Genomic DNA, 19185 nt, shown 5'->3' with positions numbered 1-19185 from the left:
CAGTCAGATGTGATAGCTTTAAAAGGATATGAAAAACAAGATGGACCCTAAAAAATGATGGAAGTAGTCTAAAAGCCACAATAATGTATGCTTTGGTTTAAGAATAAATAGTTTTAATTACAAACAAAAATGCTGTTTTTTGTTTAGGAAGGCAGACAAAAATTTGCAGGCTTTTTGTCTGTTTAGTTTTGGATAGAAAGATCTTTCTAAAGATAGAAAGATCTTTCTAAAGATTGCTGCTTAAATGGGTTAACTCAGCTTTGCCAACTCTAAGTCTTTAAAAAGTACCTAAAAACTATATACATACCCCAAGTTCATCTAAAAACATGATCATACGATGTTTGTTGCTTTTGATGAATGGATTGACACCTTCCATGTAGGGCTCCTGAAATATAGAATGCTTCTATTATATGCAGCGGAAACAAACCACTGTTTGACCTATTAGGTTGGTGCAAAAGTAATTACAGTTAACAGCAAAACCTGCAATTACTTTTGCACCAAATTAATATAGCAAAACCCATACATGTAGCAATACTTCTTATAAATCAGGTGTAGCAGCATATAATGACAGTATTTTCCTTCTAGTATATAAGCAAATGGCTATACTGAGGAGTATGGGCATTTTTAATGAAAGAAAATTCTGAACCCAAGCACAAATCATAACACGCAGACTGGCAGACACAAATTGCTTATATATAAAATCACTCAAACATGGCCCCAAATCATAGGTTCGAATCCAGCAGAGATTACAGGGAATTAAAATACAATATAATGAAGACTGCAATAGGAAAATATCTTATTTGTAACCTGCTTCAAGATTCAGATGAATTCAAAACCTAGGCCGTACATGTTTACTGCTCATCATACTAAAATCCTGACTACTTAAAACTATGCTATAAATAGGGAAAAGGTTAAGATTAACACACTCGTAAAAATCAGTAAGAAAATGAGACAAGGACCTCAACAGGCAATTCCAAAGATAGAGACAATGAAAGTCTCTCTAACAGTAATAAAACAATGAAATACAAAATATTCTGCCTATCAAATTGGCAGAAAAGAAAAAAGTATAGTACCCACTGAGTTTTGGCAAGGCTGTGAGGAGCAACAAAAGAATTTTAAGTTGCTGACAGGAAATCTTGTAATACATAGCAAAGCCTAAAACATGTATTAGTAATTTTACTCCTAAGTTCAGCTAATAATTGAACAAGTATGAAAGGAAATGTATGTAAAGATATATGTTACAACAATAACAGGGACAAATTGGAAGCCATCTAAATATCCATTATTAAGAATAATGAAAGAGTTATCTATTTCCACATATGGCAGGAAGTCTGTCACGTATTAGCTGACAAAAGCAGGAGGCATGATATGATACCAACTTAATATTAGTCATTATCCTTAGTACAGTTACATGTAGGTGTCAAAAAAAAAACAAAAAAAAGTTAATATTTACAGTGAAGGTTTACTGTGAAATAAAATTTTTAATGAATTTTTGTATTAAAATGTACTCATTTATTATTTTTATGTTAAAAGTTGGAGAATTTGAGTACACTGGACCTTGAAAAATTTGTTTTCTATAATGGCTAAAGTGTTTTTTAAAATTCCACTATTAAAATGTAAAATTTAAACAAGATGCTTTAAACACAAACATACCAACAAAAATAATCTTTCATTGCTAAAAACTTCACTTAAGCCAAATTTTATCGTTTTATCATGTCAAACTTGCAGTCATAAATTACATTTTAAAGTATCAAAATGTTTTTACCTTAGCTCCAAATTCCACAAGATTTGCTAAGTTCTGCACAGATTTAGCCACTAATATTAGTGTTCTTGCAGCAATAGGAGATGGGGAATCTGGAAGAGAATTGGGTGCAGCTAATGACACCAACTCCAACAGCACTTTCAGCTAAACCATTATAAATTTAGCACTTTAACATTTCTTTACTGTTACAGTACTACCCATTCTTCCATTCAGAACTCAGAATGTTTTTTGAAAAATTTGTGATCTGTCTAATTCAAAAGAACTTGAGTTAAAAGAGGAAAACTGAATATGCTTATCAGTGCTTCTAGGCTTGTGAAAAGGGTACTACAAAACGCAGCAATTTCCAATGGTTGATACTATTTCAGAGGACCTCAAAGCTTTACCTTTACCACTAAAAAAGACTGTCACTCTCACATGTTTTGTGACAGTTCACAAAGCTAGTTTCAGCCTACTCAGGTTAGCAATCTGAGCAATTCCCTGCTCCCAACATTATCTGCAATCCAAATAATTCACTCAAAGCGCAAGAAGCAAGATAAAATCTAGGACCTCTGCTTTATTTTGAGGAGAAAAACATGAAATTTAATAAACTTTTAAAATATTTTAAAGGTAAATCAGGAGGCATTTCCCTGTAGAACACAGATAAGTAGGATGTAAATGACAAGTATTGGTGTCTATTAAATATAAGCTCTGGAACTTAATTATTTAACAGTAAAATCCCATAGATAATCTACCTGACTGCCTAGTTTTAGATAGTGGTGTCTGAGGCAAACATTCAGATAAATTTCTCCAAAAGAATTTCAAACCCTTAATCTTAATGGATTTGTAGATTTAACCACTTTAGTAGCAATAAAAGATAATTACAGAGACGCAAAACATTTTTAATACAATTTTGAGCTTCAGATTATTAAGGTAAAAATTCTGGTTCCTACTGTTTATAATGGTTCATTATTACATTCAAAGTCACAAATATCCCTGTTATGCTTTCTTTGAAAGAAGTGTGTAACACCTGAAAGTCATCTCAAAATGGGTATATGGGTAATAAAACTGGATCAGGTTTACTGAAGTTTAAAATGGCCAATTTACACTATATAACTGGTGACTTTAAAAATCTCTAATGGGAGGAACCAGGACTGCTTTCTTCATGCGTACGCACAGAATACTATTCTAACTGTAGATACCATTTAATTTGATCTTGAAGATCCAGCTGGCAGCAGTCTAGCAATGGGCTAGGCAAAGCTCTTCCCAACTTGAAAAAGCCAAGTTGCAGACTACAAGAAGTTATTTATTATAAAGGTTTTAGACACAATAGGGTCAGAAAAAAAGGTGGAATGTGTGTAATCATGCCATCTCAGATTAGATATGAGATGGAAGAAAAGAAACAAAAAGAAAAAAGCCGAAGAAGCACAAGGAAGGAAGGGTGCTTTGGAATACTTTATATATGCCAAGACTAGAATTGGATAATCAAAAAAAAAACAAAAAACTAAGAGTATTCTTACCTAACAGTGTGAAACTGTTAATTGTAATTTTTTGAATTTTGAAATTTATCAAAAGCTGATTACCTGAGATGATATTGAACATCCGTGGATTCAGGATGGCAGGACAGATGAGTCGAAGAAAAACAAAACCACTGAATGGGAGGGAAATTTTTTTTTTTTTTTTTTAGAAAACACATACATAATGTGTTACATTAAAAAAAATACATATAAAACAATTTTTAGTACTCATAGAACCATAAACTTCACTCTAAACCAATAAAAGGAAGCCCAGACACAGAAAGCTTTAAGAAAACAGTAAGCCAAAGCATCATATTTTAAGAATATATATATATATCTGCTTCCTGAATGTATTACTCACTTTTCCCAATTTAGAATTTGGATTAACTTTGGGAAAATGTTGTTCATCTGTAGTATTTACTGTCTTGCTTACTATTTATTATTCCAGGCCTAGTGGTCATGTGATACTTAAAGTAGTATCCTCAGGAACCCTAAGAATTTCTGAAATACCACAGGAGTATAAATAAACTTTTTATATTATATAAGCATAATTCTGTACAATTTCAGAATTTCACACATCCTCATTTCTTAATTTATTTAAACAAAACAGCCTTAAGTTGGCTGCATTGATTTTGTTGATGATTCATATAAAAATAATAATCCATTGCACTAGAGAAAAGGTGACTTATTGATAAATGAAAATGTCTATAATAGAACACTGGAAAGGTTTTTTTTTTTTTCTTTCTTTTCCTTTGAGATAGGGTTTTGTTCTGTCACCGAGGCTTGAGTACAGTGGCCCGCAATCACAGCTCACTGCAACCTTGAACTGCTGGGATCAAACAATTCTCTTGACTCAGGCTCAGAGTAGTTAAGACTACAGGTGCACATCACCATACCTGGCTAATTTTTTTTTTTTAATTATTTTTGTAGAGAACAGAGTCTCAACACGGTGCCCAGGACAATTTCAAATTCGTAGTCTCAAGCAATCCTCCTGTCTTGGTCTAAACGTGTTGAGATTACAGGCTTGAGCCACCATGCCCAGCCTGGAAAACTTTTAAGGCAAGACATCAGGAATTCTAAAGTTTTAAAAAGATGTCAAATTACAAAACAATAGCAAAAGCAAAAATTATACTAACAGCTGTCATACATGATTTTATCTGCTAATTTTATTTTGGGACAATGTCAGTGTGAAAATGAAGCTTGCATAGATACTCCTATTATGCCTCCTTTAGTCACTGGTAGGGAGGATATGTTGTCATGTAGATAATTTCTCTCTAATTTCCTTTTAAGAAGAATCCACACTAATAACCTCTTACTTGTCCCATTTAAAGACAAGCATTATTCCTAAAATAATGAATTATGCAATTCCTTCTACAGACTGATAGACATAATCTATGTAAAGACAAGCATTATTCCCAAAATAATGAGTTACACAACTCCTTCTAGATATTAATAGGCACAATCTCTGTTCTCTATTAGAGTGGGTTACCCAATTTCTCAGCATTTACCTTTGAACATGTACCTGTTTGCTAATTTTTGGACTCTTAGAAAGTAGTTACTTCTCAAACAGCATTTATAGGAATTGTAATATATTGGCTGGGCATGGTGGCTCATGCCTGTAATCCAACACTTTGGGAGGCCAAGGTGGGTATATTACCTGAGGCCAGGAGTTCAAGACCAGCCTGGCCAACATGGTCTAATCCCATCTCTACTAAAAATACAAAAATAGCCAGGTGTGGTGCTGCATGCCTGTAATCCTAGCTACTTGGGTGGGTGAAGCATGAAAATCACTTGAACCTGGGAGGCGGGGGTCGCAGTAAGCTGAAATCACACCACTGCACTCCAGCCTGGGCAACAGAGCGATACCCTGTCTCAAAAAAATAACAATTAAGTCTTTAATTTTGGACTTCTCAAATTTAAAGAATATTGTGTAAACTTTACTTGAAAATATTGTCATAATTATACACAGTAGGTCTATGAGCCTGAAACATAACCTTGGCAAAAATGCCCTAAAACACCCTCTTGCATCAGTTTACAATTTCCTGCTGTGTTTGCTTAACAATTATACTTGTTTGAAACTTATGAATTTATAGAACACTTTTAATTTACATCTCACACATAACTGTGCTAGAATATAATTCTTTTCTATTCCTCCCAATCACCATTAATGCCAACAAAAACTGAATCTGTAGTACTTAAATATTATGTCATATCATAACCAAGAGAAATTTTATCTGCCCCCCAAAAAAAGAAATAGAAGACCCTTGACAAAATTTAGGTTGGAGGCAGGATTAACACACATTTTCAAAACAAACTGTAATAATGGTGTTAATGGTTGTCTAATTATTTTAAATATAGCATGGCATGACTATATTCTAAATAACAAATTATATTATTAGAAAACTGCTGTATTCCATGATGCTTTTGCATTAAATTTCCATTTGCCTGGAATTAGTTGGGGTATTGGTTGGAGTATGCTTAACAAAAGCAAAAGCCTACAAATAAGACTTAAGGATATCAGATTGGATCTTAGAAAGTTACCTTTAGTTGTGCCTTAGCCACCAGCTTTCTATATAACCTTAGTTCAACAACTTAACCTCTCCAGACAGATCTGCTTCTTCATTGGAAAGTAAGTTAGAATAATGATAATTAAGTAACCTTATATAAGCTCCCAAATTCCATGATTTGCCAAAGCAGTTCTTCCTATAGAATAATGATAATGAAGTCCCTTTATATAAGCTCCCAAATTCCATGGTTTGCCAAAACAGTTCTTCCTAATTATGGTACAATGAGCAGACTGAAACACAGCTTCAGCACCACATGTTCTGGTTCCAGATTAGCTCAGAGTCACAGATTGTAATAAACCAATTAATATCTAAATCAGTCAATTACTGCTCTTCTGTTTTAGTGCCAATCAATGTGTGTGTGTATGTATGAAGAATATTATATGAAGTTAGCTACAGATTTTGGTTGTATAACTTTTAACCTCATCCTGTAAGGGTTTAAAAATCCCTAATACTTGACTATAAATGAATGTTCATGTTTTTAGAAAATGCAAACGGTAACTAAATCTCATAGTAACTTTAAGTTTAGGAGCCATGTGGACTTAGAAAATATGCAACAGGGCTTTGACATAAAAGTCAAAGAAAAACGTTGAATTGTATATTGTTATTCTTCAATTTTTCACAATTATCCATCTATCAGTTTGTGATTTAACAAATGAATTGATGAGCCTTACCTAACAACTCTTGTTCTCATGGTGGTATTTGTAGGCCACTTATGCTGAACAGATTTCTGTAAACACCCATAAATATATCTCAGTGTCCTGCCAAAATAACACAATCATCTCAACACAGAAAGCAAGTGAAACTACTGATCTCCTAGCAGCCGAAAGCTTAATTTACCCAAATATACCACAGTTTAATAAAACTGGCCTTTTCCCCCAAAAAAGTATTTTGCCACAGGTAATGAGACATTTAGAAGGGGTAAGGAAAATTTTATCGACTAAGTTTATCATCATCAATTTATTCAGTCAACTTCCTGACATTTACTTTCAGATACAGAGAACTAACTAGCTGCAAACTCTGGGGAGAAAGATTTAGACTTAGGTTAACTTCTACCTAAACAAGTGAGTTCACTAATACTGGAGGCCTAAAAGCATATTAACAGAGTGATTAATCTATCAAGTATAGACTAAATGGATAGACAAGATATCTTTTACAATCTCAAATCTGAAACTATAAACCTCTATTCACTCCCCAGGCTACTATACAAACCAGACATATTGGCTTGTACAAAAACAATGGGTGGTTTTATTAAGACAGTTATTTTCTTTAAATATAATTCATCTTATAAAGATTAACCATGACTTTTTCAGAGTATAATAATATTAGGACAACAGAAAAGCTTTCACATGTTTTAGAAATAGAAACTTCTCAAGACATAGATACACAATTTCTTATCAAATGAAAATTTCACCACTTACGGTGGAAGTATTTCTGAAGCCATGAATATTTTCTCCACAAGCTCTGAAAGTATGTTCAATAGGTGTGCTAAATTAGTGTTCACATCTTCATTTTTTTCTAACTTTGATGGACTTAACTAAAAGGAGGAATAAATCAACAGAAATGCATTGTTGGCAATGACAAATGCAAATGAATTGAGGAAAACAAGTAGTTGTAGTTTTCAAGGTTCTCTATGTTTCAGTATCTCTGTGTGTACTGATCTTTTTTCTTTGTATAAATGGGAGTTTTTAAGTAGTTTGCTCTATGGAACTCCTTCTGGTAGGTTTGTTACCATTTATTCCCAATTACCCAACTGAAAAGCAAACAGTGGTTAGTCAATTCTATTTATTTGAGGGTAAAAAAAGCTGATTAAAAGCCCTTTCTGAATGAGGCTTATTTAATGGCTAATAAAAATATCAAATGTCTTAGGCAGAATCACAAACCTTTCTCAGAACTTCTCCTGTAACCCTTCTGATCTAGTGTCAGCAGAGTACATTTATCTATGGAAGTCCGAATTCCTATCTCTAAAGTCCAGAGACTCCCTACCTACCTGCTGCACTTCTGTGTCATCCTTACGCTGGGCCAACTATGGCATTACTCCAGATTTCCAACATTAAATCACTAATTTCTTCCCTTCAGGTTATTAGTACGAATTGACACCTTCGTGCAGGATTAACATTTGCTAGGTCCCAGTGTCCACTGTCGAAAACAATTCCTTAAACTGATTTTTGTATCAGATCTAAAATATATATTTCTTTGTAGCTGCTTTACCATTAAAATGAAAGAATATATGTGTGAGATTCCACTTACTGTCTTAATAGTTTATTATGAATTTATACTGAAGGTTTAATAATCCTAAAAAGATGTTTTTGTTTTAGTCAAGGTTATCTCATAATTCTCCTCTTGCAAAAAAACCTTCAAGGACAAACCTAGATGTAATGAAGTGCTACACAGGTCGTATGATAAGTCACTAACAAAACCTTCAATGTATGTTATGCATGCTTTCTATAAGTAGTATATAGATTACTAGTGCAGTAGAGGAAATGATAAAAGTATTTTCATGAATTTCTGGTGCAACTTGATGGTTTTTAATCCCAAAATAAAGTACATCTTTTTTAAAAAGTCCATTTTGCAGAACATTTTTATAAATGTATTAGAGACAGGTATAACTGCTATGAGGAATAATTTTAGAAATTTAATATTTTCCTTAAAATGTAATTGGCTACAAATTATTACCTACTAAAACATTAAATTCTTACCTCACAAGACTGCTTGCTTTCCATTATCTTTAAAATAGAGTCTTTCAAAGCATGATGAACAAACTGTGTAGCAGTGGCTTTCATATACTGCTCCATCAAGGTGCTTGCAAGTGTTGTGGCTCGAAATAGGGTAGTGGCTTCATCTACACAAATATTTACATTAGAGGATTATTTGTAAAGGACTGACCTAATGTGACCAAATTGGAAGTTAAGTGAATTCATTTTACCTCAAAAGGAATAACCACTTAAACATACTTTTTGCATGCAGCATTGAAGTACTAAATACAGTGACATCCTATACTTCTACAGACTTAACTCTGTAAGACTTTCATATGTATTACCTCATTAGATCATAAACAGGAGAAGGGATTAACACTGCCATGTTCATATGGAAAAATGAAGTCTCAGAATTGTTATATGTAAGATCAGTTAGACAGCTAGTGACAAAATTAGGACCACAAATCAGCTTTCCTGCCCATTGACCCCATGCTTTGAAACTTTGGGGTTTATTTACAATTAAGGATATAACACTAAATCCCAGTTTAGATTAATTTATTAGCTTAAAACGTGTCTACTGAGTTTCAGTAAAATTTTAATGAAATACAAATGCTACAGAAAAGATAAACTCAGTGTAAAATAAGGACCACCATTTTATCTATTCCTTGACAAATCTATATTTTGTGATGACAAGGAAATAGTTCTAAACTTTACTATTTATTTGGGGAACCTAGAAGCAAGAACTATTACTGAATCAAAGTGCTGGGTGGCGGGGGGGGGGCGTTGGGGGAGCCGGTGGATTATTTTGTAAGCCATAAAAGCACTGTGAGTCCAGCAGCTTGGGAACTCTACCTATCTATAAAAGTTAGAAATAAAATGCAACTGACACCCAGCTTCTGTGAAATGAATAAATAAACAAGACCTGTAATCCTGGCACTTTGGGAGGCCGAGGCAGGCGGATCACCTGAGGTCAGGATTTCAAGACCAGCCTGGCCAACATGGTGAAACCCCGTCTCTACTAAAAAATAAAATAAAAATTAGCCACGTATGGTGGCATGTGCCCGTAGTCCCAGCTACTCGGGAGGCTGAGGCAGGAGAATCACTTGAACCCGAGAGGTGGAGGTTGGAGTGAGCTGAGATTGCACCACTGCACTACAGCCTGGGCGACTGAGACTCCATCTCAAAATAAATAAATAAATAAATAAACAAGAGAATACAATTAAATATGCCAGACAGTCAAGCACTATGAGCCATTGATGTAGACACAGATACCACTTTCTTGTGGCTTCTAGTACTTATCTGCCAAACTCTGCATTAGAAATATCAGCTCCCCATAGTAACCAACATAATCAGAACTGATATCCAACTGCAATTTTTAATGAGGGAAAACAGAATAACTTACCTTGCAATATAATTTAACAATTTAGTATATTCAGAGATAGAGTCCATATATCCTTGATATAAAATCTAAACCCAGTTTCTTAAAGTATCACACTAATATAGCCATACTATACCTTCCATGCTTATTTCTCTGTCATTTAGTGTGCATAACAACAACGATTCAAGCTTTTCGTGAAGAAAAATCCTCAGTAGGATGCTGGCCAATAGTGTTCGGTCTTGTCCACATACATGTGATAAAGCATAGACTACATGAAGTTCCTTTTGCAGTATAAGCTAAAATGACATTTTAAAAGACTGTTTAAAGTACATAGCATTAAGCATGCTCCATGAGACTAACAAGAAATATGTTCTTTCACAAGTTCTTATATTTAAAATGATGTCCCACTGAATAAATTTATTTAAAATAGAATGAATTCGTAATCTACCTATTTCTACCAAAATCACACTATAAAACAAGGTTTTAAATCTTTCTCTGGTGTCAGTGTGCTACTAAGCTATGAATTACTATGTTTAGCTTAATAGATTTTTTATTAAATGTTAAATGTTTCTGTTAATTCCAACAAAAACAAGATTGATAAATAACTTAATACCTCTTTAAATTCACTGTACTCTTCTTCTGGCATGATTTTTTCCATAGAGTATCGTGCTCGAACACGCAGGGACCCTGGTTCAATACCTTTTAATGGTATATGGGAGCTGAGCAGAAACCATTCATCTGTGGCATGCCCTTTCTGTAATCGGCTCAACTGGCAGCGCATAAATACTTGGGAAGAAAAGCAATTATTGTCTAAAAAGATAACATGATAGTCATGCAAGTAAATTTTTCTGGTGTTCAGTCTTCTCTATGGTGTTAAATGCTTTTCATTAAAGGAGTTTTCAATAACATCACAAATTCAATATTTAATTGCTTCATTCATTTACTGAATGTCTACTGTGCACTAAACTCTGACAGGTAGGGAGTATAGAAATGATTGAGATGTGGTCTTTGAGTTGCATAGAGGTCAGTTTAGTCAATAAGGCAAGAAATCAATTATGTTTCAGCATTAAGTGCTGTTAACAGTGGTGAATGCTATTCGAGTACAGATTAAATAATACCTAATTCAGCCTGTGGAGGTGAAAACTCCACTTTAAACAGGTAACCCTTGAGCTGACAAGATCTGGAAGTGTAGCTAAGAAGAAAAGTAGTGAAAAAAGAAAAGAGAGCACTTAAAATGTAAGGTATGGCCTTCCTTCTGTGTCATTACTGTGGGGTTTGGATTTTATTGTAAAAGTAATGGAAAACTAAAATTACTACAAAAAATTACAGAATAAACATTTTATAGAGGAATATTCAGGCTTTAATCTGTCTGTTAATACATATCACTTCCTTCCCTAAGCCTGAGTGTTAAGAAGGTATTAACCTAATTCACCCTGATGTGAACTGGTAAATTCCACTGTCAACTGCTTTAGAGCAGTATGGAAGGAGTTGTGCTGCTGAGGACAGGAACTGGAAGCCTTTGACTACCAGAAGTGAATAAATGATATATTCAAGTTTAAGGGAAATTTTTAAATAGAATACTTTTTTACTAATATGCTAATGTAATCCCAGCACTTTGGGAGGCTGAGGCAGGCAGATCACCTGAGGTCAGGAGTTCGAGACCAGCCTGGCCAAAATGGTGAAACCCCCGTCTCTACTTAAAAAAAGTACAAAACTTAGCCAGGCATGGTGGTGGGCGCCTGTAGTCCCAGATACTCAGGAGGCTGAGGCAGGAGAATCGCTTGAACCTGCGAGGTGGAGGTTGCAGTGAGCCAAGATCACACCACTGCACTCCAGCCTGAGCAACAAGAGCAAGACTCCATCTCAAAAGAAAAAAAAGGAAAAACCTAAAAAGTAGAAAGAAGGGATGAGGGCAAGCCCTACAAAAAGACCACTGTAATCATTTTCTTATTCTTCCTATTCATTGGAGAAAGGAGGGTGGCTAGATACTTTAATCTTAATTGCCTAACAGTATGTACAGTTGAACCGTGTTGGTCTTTTTCTTTCTTAGGTATACTCTTTCTTGATAATCAATACTTTAAGATAATCAATACAATAATGCAGAAAGAAACTATCTCAAATTATACTATGTGCATTTCTGATTTTTTTTAAAATTTCTATTTCAAGACTATTTCATTGTGAATTTTAAAAGTATATAAAACATGCTTTTTCTATTTTAGAAAGTTTCTGTATCAACTTACAGATATCAGGATCTTTGCTTTTCTTTGTTTTATTACTGAGAGTTATTTCAAATCTATTGATGTCAGGAGGAAGATCACTAAAGGAGCAAGGAGAAAAAGAATTAACAAAATGATTTGGCATCAAACTACCTTATTTCTTTAGTTCTAGTATCAAATAAACCCCCATTTCTGCCAAAAAAAAAAGAGTGTGCTAGACCTAAAACCAGATTCACAACGTATTTTATTATTTGGTATACAGAAGACACTCAAATTACACACTTTTCCTACCATCTTTAACCTCCTAAACTAATAATTCATTCAAGTAAGTACTGGAAACCCTAGTAAACATTTTGTACGTGTGGATTAGTAAAGTTTTTTGACTTGCTAATAATTCATGTTAATAACTAAGTGGAAAAACCAAGGGCATAGCACTTCACAAATAAAGGTAAACAAATACAACAGAAAAAATATATATATATAGCTATTAGGACACCTGAATATGGTACCTTGTTCTGATGGTTTAGAGACCAAAAAAAATAGAAAGAAATGCAATATGGTAAAAGAAAATGATTAATGTAATGATAAAATAAGACTTACTCAAAGACAAACTCTTCTGACCACACTGGGTTTTGCCCTTCCCTTGCATGAGTTTTTGCTACTTGGACACTATTCAGGTAGATGTTACAATATGGATTAGTAAAATGTTTTACTGGGAGTTTATGGGCTTCTTCAATATGTAAAACAAGGCTGCTGACCTAAAAAAAAAAAAAAAAAAATTACCCCAGATTTCTAGAATTGCACATTTCAAAAGCAATTACTCTAAGATACAAAGCCAAAAATAATGATTTATTTTCCCCTTTTTTCAGAAAATACGAGCTTTGGTTATATTTTTCCTTTATATATGACATACTTAAAACATTCAAACATTTAAAATAATTCTTCCCACCTAAAAAGATAAAACAATGCAATTTTATTTTACAAGTTATTTCTCCCACTATATACTTGGAGAAATAATGAAATACATCTTTTCTACCATAAAACAATGATAAAGAGAAAATGAAGTTAAGAAAATTCTTTACTAATGTAAGTAAACAACTGTCACTACTCAAATCGAAATCCCGTATGTTATATAATATTTATCTGGAAGATTCTATTTCTCTAGAAGAGTTCCACAGCTAAACACTTTTAAAACACTGACCTTACCTTCTTATTTTACAGGAAAGGATACAAACCTAAAGAAACTAAGTTATTTGTCAGTTTGGATGCCAAAACTTAGATCATCTACCTTCTAGTATCAGGTCCTCTTTCTCTCTTGCCATATACTACTTGTGTGGCCTTGGACAAATCTGTCCCTCTAAGCCTCATCTTTCTAATATGTAAGTATAAAGTCTACACTACAGGTTGTAATAAGGATTACAAACTAGTTATCCCTCAGTTATCTGTGGGGGACTGATTTCAAGACCCTCCACCTCTCTCTCCTGGCAGATAACTAAGCCCAAGATGCTCAAGTTCCATATAGAAAATGACGTAGTATCTGCATAAAATCTATGCATGCCCTCCTGTATGCTGTAAATCATCTCTAGATTACTTGTAATACCTAATACAATGTGAATGCTATGTACATAGTTGTTATACTGTATCTTTTTATTGTATTTTTTTCTGAATAGTTTTGACCCATGGTTGGTAGATTACAGTGATGCAGAACCCATGAATAGAAAGGGCCAACTGTATATGTAAATCACTAAATCTCACTGCCCACTGATACATAAAAAGTGTTTGAGATGTTAGGTATGATTATGTTAAACCTGCAAATGTCAGTTTAATGGCTCAAGTTTCATACAAAATACAACTTGCTCTTATTTGCAAAAATCCAATCTGATTTTTGATAGCTTACAAAATGTTACAATGTTATGAAGACATGGCGATTGTGTGTCTACTTAAATTTCCCTGGCGAAGAGCCAGACTTTCGGTTACAGGGACTATTTAGTCACCTAAATGTCAACCATTATCCACTCCCAGTAGAACAGTATGTTAATCACTCAGCTTATCAGATATTCACATGAAGAGAACAGGAGACACTTTGGTCAGTAAATATTGTACTCAACTTTCTTTAAAACCTCGAGAATGTCAAAATTTGCCTAACTTCTTCCAATTATATAGGGATTACTATAAAGAAAAAAAGCCAAGAAATGGAGGTTATAAAGTTACCCTTGTAAAGGCAAAAAAGAGAAAGCCTAGCTTAACTCTCCACAACTCGAAGTATAGGGCATGTTACAGTTTCAAATAAGATTAAATATTTCCTGAGAGTTAAGCAGTAGATTTTAAAAGCTGTTCTTCAAAATGAAAATCCCAAAAAAGTTTGAGATTTGTGCTATAAATCTGATGATCTTTTCAATGTTCTACTTTTTTGAAAAAGGCCAAAATAATTTTTTAAAGGAAAATTAAGTACCCAACAGAACAGTTTCTGCTGTGTTGGTTTAGTATTGTTATTTAAAGTGGAAGAATAATCTTTCTTATGTTTTTAACATTTGGCATTTTGGACTAAGAAAGAACATTCTCTTTCATAAAGAAGTAACATTTTCCTGCTACTAAAGCAAGTGGCAGCATGGCTTAACCCCTCCTAAGATATGATGTCCAAAACAGTTCAGATAAAAATAAAATAAAAAGAGCGAAGCGTTAGAGCAAAATGTGACAATTAAAAATCAAAGAAAATTAAGCTTCACCTGACGAAGGCGTTTATTGGATGTCCCTGGACTACTTTTCCGTAAATTGCAAAATGCCTGCAGACCTTTCATCCAATCCTACAAAGAAAAGAAGCATTTCAAAGAAATATACACTAGTTTATTTGGTTTCCAAATCATCAGTTAGGTTTTTTTTTTTTTTTTTTTTTTCAAATTCAACAATTCCTTCCTTCTCTAGACTGCCCTTTCGTTTCTCGGACTATATTGCACTTTATAACAATAACCAATAATAAAATAATAAATAATAAAGTAATAACAATAAAACAACCAAAACAGTTGTAATTCTGTATAAATCTTTGTTTGAATTTATGTATTAAACACATCGAGTGGCCATTAATTAGCCAAAAAATCAAATTTACATGAAAGAAACTGTTTCTCCCAAACATACTACCTTGGGGAAGTTAACTGTCAAGTATAATTAAGCTGTTACACTTGAGGCAAGCTTAGGTGGAATTTGATACATTTTTTGAGAAGGGGAGAGGGCTGATTCTAAAACCAACTGATAACGTTATGACTGATCCCATGACAAGCATGCTAATCTATACTTTAGGCCATGATACAGGCAGAAATGTGTAAGGGGATTTGGGTTATTTTTAAGCTTTTAAATATAACATTAGATTTTAAAAATCATTTTAGCCTAATATTCAAATCAAATTGCAGCCATATTTTTTAAATGTTTAGTGCTTTGGGGGAAAGAAGAGAACTAAGGTTTATTAAAAATAAATCTAAATATTCACTTTGGTTTTTACATGTTTCTGGAAAGCTGTGTTCTATTGCTTTATTCAATTATGTCTTTAGTTGGCTATTTCAGTGAAGCTGAACTTTATCAATATTTAGAGACAGTCTTTATATTACAGCAAATTAAAACCAAATCAGTTACCATAGCTTTTTGAAATAGAAGAGAATAACCAGAGACCCCCACAGCCCAACAAATCGACAAAAACTGGAAATACCATTTATGGAAATATATAAATATTATGTATAAATACATTTAAAACATATTCTAAGGCTGCAAAACATGCTGAAATGTCACTATGGTATGTGACACATTTTTATTCAGAAAGACGGATGATGGTAAAATGATTAGAAAATAGGATACTGAAGTTAAAATTTCTAACTCAATTTCTAACATTTAAAAAAATCATGTAAGTTACCAAAATGTTTTGAGCCCTACCTTTCTCGTCTAAAACTTAGGGATACATAGCCATAAAATTTTATGTGCATTACATGTGAAATGAGCATTTAAATGAGATATTTTATAAAGATGTGAAATACGACATTCAGTTACGAGCTACAAAACACAGTGGCTCATTCAAGTTTATTCTATGAGTCTCATGCTAGGATCCAGTTTTAAGGGCATCTTCCTCATATCTAGGGTTGGCAAATTATATTTCCAACAAAGCCACTTTCACTTCTTAACCACGTTTAAGTTCCTTCATTAGAGTATAAACCGAAATTTAGCCATATTTGTGTAAAATACGACCATATACCCCAGAAGTATTAGGGTTCAAAGAAAGCAAAAAAAAATTTTAAGAGACAGTATCTCAGTCTGTTGCCTAGGCTGGGGTACAGTGTCTCAATCTTACTCACGGTAACTCAAACTCCTGTGCTAATGCAATCTTCCTGCCTCATTCTATCCAGTGGCTGGGACTACAGGCATAAGCCAGAACACGCAGCTAATTTTTTTACTTTTGTTATAGAGGTGGCATCTCCGTTTGCTGCAAAATATTTTTTAAAGAGTTTTTTTCTTTAATATTATTTCTTCACAAAATTACTTAATAGAAGCTATAAGAAGGACACTGCACATGGATCAATAGCTAATCTAAAGTAGACATTATATGTAGACTTGGCTGGGAGAATAGATTCCTAAAATCTCTTTCCTTGTGTTGACTGACTTTTATTTTCAGACATGGAGTTCAACCAGTGAAGAAGAATAATGAATGCCTGTTAGCAAAACTAACTGGCTTACCTTTGGATTGTACTGAGATTATCTACAGCCTTTATGCAGAGAGGATTTTAAACGAGCATTCTCAGTTGGACTCAACATCATAGAGTATTTAAAGGTCAATTTAAAATGGAGTTTTCATTCCTAATAACCCTTCACTGTGTTTGTTTCTGCATTTCTTTCAGAAAACTTTTTACATATGAAATCTCTTTCCTTAAAATAAGAGATGATTAGATTTCAGGGCTTCTATCACTTTATCTTGAATGCAATCGTTTTCTATTTCAGTTAATAAGAAAACATGGGCTAACATAAAAGTTTACAGTGGTTGAAGAAACAGTACTCTTACCTCTGCTTGTTCTGGAGTTTCTCCCGCAAAGTAAAAGATGTAATGTTCTTCGCTAAAGTGCTGAACTACTATCTGAAAACAGTTTGGCCTTTAAAATAAAAACAAAAATTATTAGGAAGCTTAACAAAAAGCAGCAAAATATTTATACCAGCTTCCAAAACACAATAACATAAAATTATAATTCTTAAGAGAAATAATATTCCACTGTACTAGATTATTAAAAAGAAGTCAACTGTATATATTTTAGAAAACTTTATGTCAGCACTATTAAAATTTTATCAGTGTTTCAAAGTGTAAACTAAAGCAATTTCAATTAATTGTAAAAGACATTAGAAATAAAGTTACAAACAAATTGAAGCTGAATTGCTACAACTACACACAGCTAATCTGAAAAACTTTATATGCACTGGAAAAAGCCTAGAAATGATCTTAGACCAAAAATGTTCTAAGTAATTATCTCTAAGGAGATTGCAGGTGATTCTGTATTTTCAAATTTTTCTAAACTGGTCATTTTTCTTCACCTGTTGAAATGGAAACATCATCTCCTTATACATATGCTGTTCTAGAGTTTAAGTGAACAGCTGTGTACAACAAATGTTCTTGTCTTCCTTTAGTATTATAAATCATTTGATACCACTTTTGAAAATGTGCTATCTTTCCAACTAGACTTGAAAATATTGATAAAATCTTTACTAAGGGCCTGCATGTTTTTGGAACTCAATAAATGTTACTTCTATTTCCTGCTTTAAACAAAGATTTTGTATCATGCTAATGTTAGGAGGCCACAGCAAAAATACACAGAGGACAGGCTTAACACTTATTAAAGACTATCTTTTCATGCTTTGAGAATGTCCTAAAAATAATCATGGAAAATAGGAATTGGAAACTCCCAATTCTATATATTGCCTGTATCAGACTAACCATCCTAGTTGGATAAAATTTAAAATATTAATACAAAACAAAAAAAAACAACTGCTTGAAAGCACTGGAGAGCAACCAAAGCAGCTAAGATTTGAGGAGCCAAGATCATACTATAATGAACCCGACATTCTCCACAGCTTTTCCATTCAAGGCAGTTGCCAATTCCTAAGCTGTGTAGCTGAGACGCTAAGCAGAAAATAGTAGCTAAAAGGCTAAAAAACTAACTACAAATCCAGTAGTTTGACAGTGCTGGGAGGGGGAAAAAATGAATTTCAGGCTTTCCACTGAGACCCCTGAAGGGCTATGCCTTCATGATAAGGGCAAATCAGAAATGGAACAGCCTTTACAAGGTGTACTATCCCCACACTATCCGTAAGAACAATTCTTTCTGGACATAGTAACATTATTATCCATAGTTTCCATAGTTTTTCATGTACAATGTTTACCATTCAATCAAAGTAAGTAGACACTACAGGCATCAGGATTAAATGGCTAAAAGTTGCTGGGATTACAGACGTGAGCCACTGTGCCCAACCTTAAAAGAAAAATCTGTTTTCTAAATGAGAGACTTGAGTTTAGTTCTCATTAACATAACTTTTTCATACTAGGTTTCAGACTTGGTATCATTAAATATAATTCATGACAAAGACTTTTTTAAATGTCTTCATATTCTTTTAAGTCACCTTCAACAAGAAACTGCACAAGAAACAAGTTACAACTTCATAGCAAGTGATAAAAGTATATTTATTGCTTTTCCCCATACCAGACAGAAACTCCTTTCTTGTTACTAACCAGAATAGGAATCATTCAGAATCTTCAACTTGTACTTCAAGGATCTGATCCTTCTTTTTACTCTAGCAGTTCTTTCTCTTTTACTGTCAAGTGTAATGTGGACCTTTCTTTTGATTGTGCCAACAGATTTCCAATCTAACTGCATCTGTTCATATAAACTAATGCTAAAGCTTTTCTTCAGTTTTACAGATATTGCTATATTCCTCTTAATACTTCCTTAAGATTCATATAATTCCAGTTTTAAGTATCACTAGTGAATCATTTTTAACTTCATTTTTCCCAGGTTGAATTTCTGCCTTAAATCCATAAACTGTCAAAACAGGTATCT

At 33.5% G+C, this 19185-nt stretch overlaps 1 protein-coding gene across 5 annotated transcripts in view; it reads right to left on the bottom strand.

Annotated features, from left to right (window-relative positions):
• Nucleotides 1–19185, bottom strand: part of RASA1 (RAS p21 protein activator 1) — a 120748-nt gene that overhangs the window by 4618 nt on the left and 96945 nt on the right. For all 5 annotated transcript variants that reach the window (XM_025386887.1, XM_025386890.1, XM_025386891.1 and 2 more), the window contains 12 exons: nucleotides 17145–17232; nucleotides 14836–14913; nucleotides 12710–12867; nucleotides 12134–12210; nucleotides 10507–10679; nucleotides 10030–10189; nucleotides 8519–8661; nucleotides 7241–7356; nucleotides 6494–6580; nucleotides 3322–3389; nucleotides 1766–1854; nucleotides 308–385 (listed from right to left, as the gene is read on the bottom strand). In XM_025386887.1, coding sequence (XP_025242672.1) covers nucleotides 308–385; nucleotides 1766–1854; nucleotides 3322–3389; nucleotides 6494–6580; nucleotides 7241–7356; nucleotides 8519–8661; nucleotides 10030–10189; nucleotides 10507–10679; nucleotides 12134–12210; nucleotides 12710–12867; nucleotides 14836–14913; nucleotides 17145–17232 — 1315 coding nt within the window. The remainder of the gene's footprint in view (nucleotides 1–307; nucleotides 386–1765; nucleotides 1855–3321; nucleotides 3390–6493; nucleotides 6581–7240; nucleotides 7357–8518; nucleotides 8662–10029; nucleotides 10190–10506; nucleotides 10680–12133; nucleotides 12211–12709; nucleotides 12868–14835; nucleotides 14914–17144; nucleotides 17233–19185) is intronic.

This window comes from Theropithecus gelada, chromosome 6, assembly GCF_003255815.1.
Source record: "Theropithecus gelada isolate Dixy chromosome 6, Tgel_1.0, whole genome shotgun sequence".
Lineage (NCBI taxonomy): Eukaryota > Metazoa > Chordata > Mammalia > Primates > Cercopithecidae > Theropithecus > Theropithecus gelada.
The sequence above is the reverse complement of the archived record's forward strand: the minus strand, read 5'-3'. Positions and strand labels throughout refer to the sequence as shown.